Here is a 10,402-nt window from a genome sequence, read left to right on the forward strand (position 1 = left end):
CAAATTCTCGTATTCACCGCGGTTGAGGATGCAGTCGTTAATGCATGCATGTATCTTCAGAACCTCTAAACCTAGAGGGCAGACAACCTTCTTTGCTTCGTACGTACTGGCGGGCAACTCGTTATTCTTCGGAAACATATTCTTCAACATTTTCAGCAAATTTTCAAATGATGAGTCAGCTACACCTTCCTGTGCCTTCCATTTTAGCAAATCCAGTGTGCAGCCCAACTTTTTCAGACTATTATCGCATCCTGGGTACAACGACTTTTTGTGATCCTCTAACATGCGATCCAAATTCTCCCTCTCCTTGTCAGTTTCGCAGCGTCTCCGTGCATCAGCAATGGTCCGACCAAGATCATCAGCGGGCTCATCATGTGCCTCTTCTTCACCTTCACCTAACCCTTCCCCACCTTCAGCATCATCCTCCATGAAAGTATCACCGAAATGATCATGATAGTTGTCATCGATATCATCCCCTTCTTCATCTTGTTCCATTCTAACCCCTCTTTCTCCATGCTTGGTCCAACAATTATAGCTTCGCATGAAACCGTGCCGAAGCAGGTGCATGTGAACGTCTCTTGAGGAGGAGTAACCCTTCTGATTCTTACAGACAGCACATGGACAGATAATAAAACCTCGCTGCTTGTTCGCATTTGCCACTACGAGGAAATCTTTCAAACCCGTAGTGAACTCGCCGGAGAGTCGGGGACCGTACATCCATTGCCGATTCATCTGCATTATTATTATATAAAGTATATAATTAACCATCATGCATTTGTTAAACTAACTAGCTAGAAATAATACAAATTAAACAATGAACTACACACATCCATATTTTATCAATGACACATGAAAGGTTCAAGTTGCTAACCGCGATCGCGGAGGAAAATAAATGAGAAAGCTCAAGTGTGGCTCGGACACTTCATATCATGTTTGTTTCATGCTCTCGGGCATTTCATCGAACACCTTGTGTGCATAGGAGGAACCAAAAGCAAACCCACCACCCCCCTTCTGAATTGTGGCTAAGTGAAGTGAGCTGAGTCCTATATATAGGGATGGGCCTTTAGTCCCGGTTGGCCTGGCCAACCGCAACTAAAGGCCTTCGGGCCAGCCTGAGGACCTTTAGTCCCGGTTGGCCAGGCCAACCGGGACTAAAGCCCCTCCCGTCCGCCAGCTGTCGACCGAGCGCGCTGGGCCCAGATAGTTGGTCGCGGGTCTCCTCCCGAACCGCGACTAAAGACCCCTTTGGTCGTGGTTCGATTATTTTAGGGACTAATGGGGGCGTATGGAAGCCTCTGTTTCTACTAGTGGAGTGCGACGACCCAGATGAGGGCGCTCTTGAGCTTCTTCCCGACCGACCTAGATGCAGGAGCAGAACACGGCGGATCTAATCAGCCAACTAATAAAGCTGAGGCAGGTAGAGGAAGTAAGGGAGGAAGAAGACTGACTTGTCCTGGTCGCCCTCGTAGTAGAACCTGTGTTTTGATTTTCGGCCAAAAAAGTGGATTTCGGCCATCTCGGCCTGGGGCAAAAAGTGTATTTAGGCCGAAATTGTTCAAATTTAGCAAATTTTGGTCAAATTTAAGTCAAATTGCAGTCAAAATTTGGTCAAATTTCAGCCGAAATTTTTGAAAATGGCCGAAATTCGGCCATCTCAGCCTAGGGAGAAAAAAAAGCTCAAACCGAAAATCAAAACACAGAGTAGAACATGGTGAACAGGATGACGAGGACAGCGTCGAGGATGTAGACGACGAGCCAGAGCATGTTCATGGGCAGGATCAAGCATGGGCAGGATAAGGGTGCAGGCCCCGTTGTAGGCGGCATGCTTGCAGGCCTGGCGGTTGGCGACGTCGGCGGGGAGCATGAGGATGGAGAGGACGGCGACGGTGATGCCGAGCACGACGACGAGCTTGAGGAAGTAGGCCTGGTTGGCATCATCCGGGTGCTGGTAGTTGACGAGCAGGTAGACGCTGACGAGGAGCACCAGGATGCTGACCACCGCCGCCACGATCACTAGCGCCACGTTAAAAACCCCATCTCCTCGGGGCTCCGGTCCCGGTTCCGGCCCGCCGCCTCGCCCCCTTGGTCGGTCAGATCTCTCTGTCCCTAGAGGCGGGGGGATACAGGCTAGGGTTTGGGCGTGGGCGGGGAATAGGCTGCTATGGTGCCGGCAGCGGGGCGTGTAGGAGAGAAGGATTAGGAGGAATAATTCACCACACTTTGATTAAGCTCTCGGCTGGTTCTTATGTACAGATTACAGGGCCAGCTAGGGAGATCATGGGGTGATCCACTACCTGGGATCGTGCGCCACGATCACTACATGCGTGCGCCACGATCATATACACACACGCTACACCTAGTGTCTACGCAACTACGGTATAGCAGTACAGTACAGCCTAACACCCCCCCGGAGTCGTGACGTCGGCGGCGGCGACGCAAAGACTGGACCGGAACTCAATGAAAACATCCGATGGCAGGCCTTTGGTCATGATGTCGGCGAGTTGTTGGCGCGTGGGGATGTGAAGAACACGGAAGTGGCCGAGGGCGACGCGCTCCCGCACGAAATGGATGTCCAGCTCCACATGCTTAGTGCAGCGATGATGCACCGGATTGGCTGACAGGTAGACTGCGGACACATTGTCACCGTACACCAGTGCCGCCTTGGTCACTGGAGCGGAGAGCTCGCCGAGAAGCTGGCGGAGCCAGATGCATTCAGCGACCGCGTTGGCGACGCCGCGGTATTCAGCTTCGGCGCTGGAGCGCGATACGGTCGCCTGGCGCTTGGAGGACCAGGAGACGACAGCATCGCCGAGGAAGACGCAGAAGCCCGACGTGGAGCGTCGGGTGTCGGGGCAGCCGGCCCAGTCCGCATCGGTGAACGCACGGACGTCGAGCGTGGTCGAGGCGCGAAGATGAAGCCCGAGTGCGCAGGTGCCCTTCACGTACCGGAGTACGCGCTTTACGAGCGCGAGGTGGCATTCGCGCGGGTCATGCATGTGTAAGCAGATTTGCTGGACGGCGTAGGCGATCTCTGGACGCGTGATGGTGAGGTACTGCAGGGCCCCGGCGATGCTCCGATAGGCCGAGGGGTCGTCGACGCAGGGCCCATCGGCTGAGGGGAGTTTGCTCTTCGTGTCGATGGGTGTCGGGGAAGGGCGGCAGGTGTCCATGCCGGCGCGTTCCAGGAGCTCGTCGGCATATTGTTGTTGCGACAGGAAGAAGCCAGCTCGGGTGCGGGTGACGCGGATGCCGAGGAAGAAGGCGAGCGAGCGCAGGTCCTTCATGGCGAATTCGCCTGTGAGGCGCTGGATGACATGGTGAAGCACGCGTGACGAGGACGCGGTGAGCACGATGTCGTCGACGTAGAGGAGGAGGAACGCCATGTCGTTGCCGTGCCGGAAGGTGAACAGCGACGAGTCCGAACGCGTAGCTGCGAAGCCAATGGAGCGGACGAAGCCGGCGAAGTGGAGGAACCAGGCACGGGGCGCCTGCTTGAGCCCGTACAAGGACTTGGAGAGGCGGCAGACGTGCTCTGGTTTGTCGGGGTCGATGAATCCGGCGGGCTGGAGGCAGTAGACTTCCTCCTCAAGTTTCCGTGGAGGAAGGCATTGGAGACGTCGAGGTGGTGCACCGGCCAGCCGCGCGACGCGGCCATAGTGAGCACCATGTGGATCGTCACTGGCTTGACGACGGGGGAGAACGTCTCGCCGTAGTCGACGCCGGCACGCTGATGAAAGCCCCGCACGACCCAGCATGCTTTGTAGCTGGCCAGCACGCCGTCGGCGTCGTTTTTGTGCTTGAAGATCCACTTCCCTGTGATCAGGTTGGCGCGGGGGGGGGGGGGGGGGGGGGGCGGGGCACCAGCTCCCACGTGCGACTGCGCACGAGCGCATCGTACTCAGCACACATGGCACCGAGCCAGTTCGGGTCGCGAACAGCAGCGCGAACCGAACGCGGCACCGGCGACACCGATGATGAGGTAGAGGCGGTGGCCGCGTCGTAGTAGCGCGGCTTGGGGCGGAAGATGCCGCGCTGGGCACGCGTGACCATGGGCACGAGGCGCCGGTGCGCGGGGCGCCGCTGGTGGCGCGCTCGGAGACGAGCTGTCGGAGGAGCCACTGGGGAGTTGTCGGAGGAGCCGCTGGCGGAGGCGAAGACAAGCGGACCAGGCGCGGATGGGCACGTCGAGGACGGAGCCGAGCCGCCATCGGAAGCGCCCGCAGCGTACCGCGAGCTGACGCGGCGCGCCCCGCTGGTTGGCGATGATGAGCGGGGCAAGCCGGTGATGGAGATCAGGCGCGCCGGCAGCACGGGTGACATGCTGCTGTCAGGCACCGGTGGAAGCGCGGGCAGCGCAGGAGGCCGGACGACGAGCGGGATCTGCAGGGTAGAGGGTACGACGGGTGGCGTAGGCGACGGGGAAGAGTATGCGAACGGGAAAACGTGTTCGTGGAAGAGAACGTGGCGAGACGTGAGGACGCGCCGAGAGGTGAGGTCAAAGCAGCGAAAACCACGATGATCGGGAGGGTACCCGAGGAAGACGCAGGCGATAGAACGTGGCTCGAGCTTATGGCGGGTGGTGGCGGTGACGTTCGGATAGCAGAGGCATCCAAAGACGCGGAGCTGCGAGTAATCTGGGGCGACGCCGAGCAGGAGTTCATGCGGAGTGCAGGGCGCCGAGGCGCGGCAGGGCCGACGATTGAGCAGGTAGGTCGAGGTGTTGAGAGCCTCTGCCCAGAAGCGAGCGGGCATGTGCGCATGACAGAGAAGCACACGAACGCCATCGTTGATCGTGCGGAGAACTCGCTCGTCCTTGCCGTTCTGCTGACTGGTGCATGGGCAGGTGAGACGGAAGTGTGTGCCGTGGCGAGCAAGCAGAGAGCGCACGGCTGCGCTGTCGAATTCACGACCATTGCCCGTTTGCAGTGCAAGTATGGGTAATTGAAACTGAGTCTGAACATAGGCAAAGAAATCAACAAGTATGGGAAGAACTTCAGACTTGTGTTTCAGAGGGAAAGTCCAGACATAGTGACTGAAATCATCTAGTACAACTAAGTAAAACTGATAGCCGGATATGCTTACAACGGGAGCGGTCCATACATCAAGGTGTAAAAGCTGGAAAGGAAAGAAACTAGCAGTGGTGGATGTCTGAAACGTGTTGGATCGATGTCCGTGCAGCCCGCTTCTTTCTCTGTAGGAAGGACGCGGTTACGCTCGCGTTGACATCGGATGACTCGGTCACATGCACGGGAGGGGCGGTACGACATGGCACCGCCACGCCACCGTGCTCCCTCCCAGTGCCGACCTGGAGCAACTTGCCACTCCTCGGCTCGTGACCGGTGGGCTTGACGGGCCACCTAGCCATTTTTTATGCCAGACAACTCTTCTTCCTGCTCATCAGATGTCATGGATAAAACTGTTTAAGGAGGAAAATGATGAGTGGACGTGTGATGCGGTTCTTGCCCAACATCTGACATCGTTTAAATAGCGAGGGGACACGAGAGGAGCCAACTGGCGTTCTGTTTAATGCCAACCGGCTCGTGAACGAACATGTGGCCGGAGTAATTATCCTGGCACACACGAGGGTTTAATGGTGGAAGGCGGGCAGTCTGCAGGAATGAGGCGAGGATGTGTGCTTAGCCGGCGTGCAGTAGGCGGCGCCCTCGGCCGGCGTGCTGCTTCCATTGCGGAGGCAGTGAGAGGTCGCGTCCGCTCTGCAGCGCATGAATGCGGGCAGCTGGCGCAGAGCGGGAACGCGTGCGAGCGAGGGAGGAGGGGGTTTGGGCGGGTGGTCAGAAGAGGTCGTGGGTGTTGTCCGAACGCCTGCAAATCCCCCCTCCATGTTTGTCTTCAGTTTGCGGGAGAAAGTACGTCCGGACCGTCTCCAATGGACCAATACAGGCCCGCATTAGATGGCACAACACGTCCGGACCATGTGGTCCGGATGGTTGTGGACAGTTTAATTGAGGGTCGGCGTTGGAGATGCCTTAGTGTTTATGAATCCATTGTGTTTTTCTAATCATAAAAAAGCACTTACAATAAGTTATAAGGAAAGACACGTTTATATGTTAGGTTCAGACTCCAGCTTTCGTTTTACATATGCTTTATTCATCCGACTGATTCCAATAGAGTGAGCCTAGCGTTGTTTTTCTGGAAACTCGCGGGATAAGGAGACATGCATACACATTCTTTCAAGCAAATCACATCCATTCTTTTTAACTCATTTTTCTTCTTTTAATAATATAATAGATCATTTATATTTTTTATCTGAAACAGTTGACGTGTAATTTATATTGTAATCTGAGGATAATGTTTGGATTTTACTTTCAAATATATTTGAAATGGCCATGATGGAATCACATCCATTTATTTTATTATTATTTGAATTTGATCCAAAAGATAAATAATGAGTTGAGGTCATGTCAACTTTTCTGAGAACTTTGCTAATCAAAATATAAATTTTATTTAAAAACATCTATTTTTTAGCACGCATGAAAAACATAACACGTATCTTTTCACACATAATGAACGGTTGTCATAAGAACTCATGCCATGCCACAACCTCCCTCCGACCCTGCCAACATTGTTGCAGCTGCACTCGCAAGCCTTAGCGTAGATGATAATTTATACAATTTGCGTAAAACAAAATAAGATCTACAAATTAATAGAAGCTAGAACGTACATTGGCATGCACACACATTGCAAGCTATACTAAGCTGATAAGTGTTAATAACTTGTACAACATATACAACACTTAAGACAAGTAAAAGCAATTTGATGAGTTATGGTCTATCAAAGCCACATTACTAGTCTAATCCATCTTAACAGGTCACACATGATTAAAATCTTGTTTGTGTGCAAGTCAAGCTTATCTAGTTTACATGTAACAACTTGTAGAACATTACAAAATTTATGTTTGCTAATAACTTCTAGAACACTACAACACTTGACATGTAAAAGGAATTTGATGAGTCATGGCCTACTAAAGCAAGTTATATTACTAGTCTTATCTACCTTAACAGGCCACACAAGATTACAAACCAAGTTCTGTGCCAGCCATGCTTATCTAGTTTATGCGTAACAATTTGCAGAAAATTACAAACTTAGTTTCAGAAAAATAGGCAATCTAGATTAGTGTTTGAGCTATAAAGTGAATAAAATGAGTCATCTGTGTTATCACACCTTTTTGGTTGTGGAATGATAGTGCAACAACAAGGAACTTTAATGACCAGTTCAAGAATACACTTGTAAGTAGTGCCACCAAACACAACATACCAAATTATGATTTTGAGAAGCATCCAAGCACTTCCACACAAGCAAATGCCAATTGTGAAAGAGATCATGCCATGGCAGCTATAAATAGGCCCGTAGCATGACGATCATCCTTCCTCATCCATCATTCTCATAAGTAGAGCGCATCATTTAAGCCAAGCAAGCAGTGCTCAATACAAATCCACCATGAAGACCTTTCTCATCCTTGCCCTCCTTGCTATTGTAGCAACCACCGCCACAATTGCAGTTAGAGTTCCAGTGCCACAATTGCAGCCACAAAATCCATCTCAGCAACAACCACAAGAGCAAGTTCCATTGGTACAACAACAGCAATTTCCAGGGCAGCAACAACCATTTCCACCACAACAACCATATCCGCAGCCGCAACCATTTCCATCACAACAACCATATCTGCAGCTGCAACCATTTCCGCAGCCGCAACTACCATATCCGCAGCCGCAACCATTTCGACCACAACAACCATATCCACAACCGCAACCACAGTATGCGCAACCACAACAACCAATTTCGCAGCAGCAGCAGCAACAACAACAACAACAACAACAACAACAACAACAACAACAACAACAAATCCTTCAACAAATTTTGCAACAACAACTGATTCCATGCAGGGATGTTGTATTGCAACAACACAACATAGCGCATGGAAGCTCACAAGTTTTGCAACAAAGTACTTACCAGCTGGTGCAACAATTGTGTTGTCAGCAGCTGTGGCAGATCCCCGAGCAGTCGCGGTGCCAAGCCATCCACAATGTTGTTCATGCTATTATTCTGCATCAACAACAACAACAACAACAACCGTTGAGCCAGGTCTCCTTCGAACAGCCTCAACAACAATATCCATCAGGCCAGGGCTCCTTCCAGCCATCTCAGCAAAACCCACAGGCCCAGGGCTCTGTCCGGCCTCAACAACTGCCCCAGTTTGAGGAAATAAGGAACCTAGCGCTAGAGACGCTACCTGCAATGTGCAATGTCTATATCCCTCCATATTGCACCATTGCTCAAGTTGGCATCTTCGGTACTAACTGAGAAGAGAAGAACTCTAGTAGTAGATATATGATACACCGTTTTCTTAGTCCATGGTTTGGTCGTTGTAGCGGTGAAAAAATAAAGTGACATGCACTATCATGTAAGAACCCGAACTATACTAGTTCAAACATGGGAATAAAAGACAAACACATGTCTTGTCTACATATGATTGTTTGTTTGAGTTCCACTCATGTGCCCACTTACAAGTTCACCCCTAATTATATATATTATGCATTAAGTAGATATTTATGTTGCATTAATCTAAAGATAACAAAATGAGTCTGAAATTTGAATTAAATTGAAGTATTTCCTTGGACTTTCAAATGGAGTATTATTAAAGTAGTAAGGACTATCCACATCCTTGGCTTGCCCTTGATCAATTATTTCCAGAGAAGCATTCAATTCATCAATCAATTACATTGATTTTTGTGGCTGGTACTTCTCCTCAACATGAGTATATTCATCGCGGCAACTCCAAATAGGCATGAATGAGGTACCGGTGCTCTGGAGCACTGGTACCTAACTGCTTCTCATGTGAAGGGGTGCGGGCGCGGGAGAGGTGTTTTTGGTGGGCCAGGGGAGTAAGAAGCGGCCGTGGCAGCGGTCCAGACGCCCACAAAGCCCCGTAGTTTGTTTTTGGTTTACAGGAAAATGCACATCCAGACCGGCCTGCGGGCCGATATAGGACCGTATTGGATGGCAAAACATGTCCGGATGGTCGCGAGCGGTTTAAGGGTTAGCTTTTGTAACGCCCGGTTAGTTATGCTATGGTAATTCCCTGCTAATGATGTCACGTCAGCACGATTACTGTTGTTAACCTCACAATGATTCAATCCCATTCAAATTCAAATTTAAAATAAAGGCAAACATCAAAAGTTTCAAACATTAAAACTAAAATCTTCGAGAGGTGAAAAATAATGCATAAGTAATTATGGTGGAGAAACCACACTTTTATAAAATGTTTAAATACTCTAAAAATAATAAAACAGTGGCTTAAACTATTATTTAAATGCTTTTAAAATAGTAAAAATGTTCTAACTAAATTAATTGGGTACCAAACTTTTGGTGGCAGTGGTATATTTAGTAGAACTAATTTAGATGCTAATAAAACATAAAAGGAAAGACAAAACAAATAAAAGTAAAAGGGGGCAACCCCTCGCTGGGCCTCGGCCAAGCTAGCCACTGGGCTAGCTAGGTTGGCCCAACCGCCTCCCTTAACCCCCCACTCCCCATTGAACCCTAGACCGATCGCCCCACTTCCCCCACACCCCCTCGTTAGCCTCCCCACCTCTCGATCCCATCTGGATCGGGGAGGGGATCGCCCCCATCGACCCCGTCGCGGTCGCTGGATCGCCCGCCGGCGTCGCCGGACCTCCTCCCCGTCGCACGTCTCCGGCTCTCCTCCCCTCTCGCTCCTTTTCCTCGACCCGATCTGGATCGGGAAGGGCCAATGAGCACAACGCCCCCCTCCATCGACGCTGTGCTCCAGCACCGCCGCCCGAAGACCTCGCCATCGCCGGACCTCGCGTCGCCTCCTCGTATCCCTCCCCGACTCGCCTCCTCAAGCCACGCCGACCCCCTTCTCGGCAACGCTGTGAGCCGCCCCCGTTTCCCTCCTTCTCTTTCCACCGTGTTCACCGCGCCGCCTGCCGTGGCCCTCGCCGCGCGCACGCCCACCCCCGCGCCAGCCCCCGCTCCTGCACGCTTGTGCGCGCATGACCCTAGCCGCGCCCACGCCGTGATCCCCTTGTCCCGCGCTCGCCGCGGCCCCCATGCTCCCCTGCGCCCTCTTTTGGGGGCGTCGGCTGCCCCTGTCCCGCAGCTCGCTGGCATGCGTCCCCGCCCGCGCCTCGCCACCGCTCTACAGCTACGCTACTATTGCGCTGTGGCCGCCGCCGCTTCCCGCTGCTCTGCCAGCGCCAAAGCTCCCGGTTGGCCCTGCCGCTGCTCGCATTTAACCGCCGGCCTACGCGGCCTAACCTCCCCCCCCTCGCTAATGAACCCCCACCAACCCGCTGACACCGGGACCCACATCCCCTAATTAACCATTTAATAAATTAAAACTCTTAAATTAACATTA

The 10,402-nt window shown here is 52.0% G+C and overlaps 1 protein-coding gene across 1 annotated transcript; it reads left to right on the top strand.

Moving 5' to 3' along the window:
* The first annotated feature begins 7,372 nt into the window (after window positions 1-7,372).
* Window positions 7,373-8,486, top strand: LOC109771799 (alpha/beta-gliadin A-I). The gene has a single exon (XM_073500890.1). The coding sequence runs from the start codon at window positions 7,459-7,461 to the stop codon at window positions 8,320-8,322; it is 864 nt and encodes a 287-aa protein (XP_073356991.1). The 5' UTR covers window positions 7,373-7,458; the 3' UTR covers window positions 8,323-8,486.
* Window positions 8,487-10,402: the final 1,916 nt, after the last annotated feature.

This window comes from Aegilops tauschii, chromosome 6 (assembly GCF_002575655.3).
Source record: "Aegilops tauschii subsp. strangulata cultivar AL8/78 chromosome 6, Aet v6.0, whole genome shotgun sequence".
NCBI lineage: Eukaryota > Viridiplantae > Streptophyta > Magnoliopsida > Poales > Poaceae > Aegilops > Aegilops tauschii.

What these genes read in the sequence shown, in the direction of transcription:
- LOC109771799 (XM_073500890.1), top strand. Translation starts at nt 7,459, where the DNA reads ATGAAGACCTTTCTCATCCTTGCCCTCCTTGCTATTGTAGCAACCACC.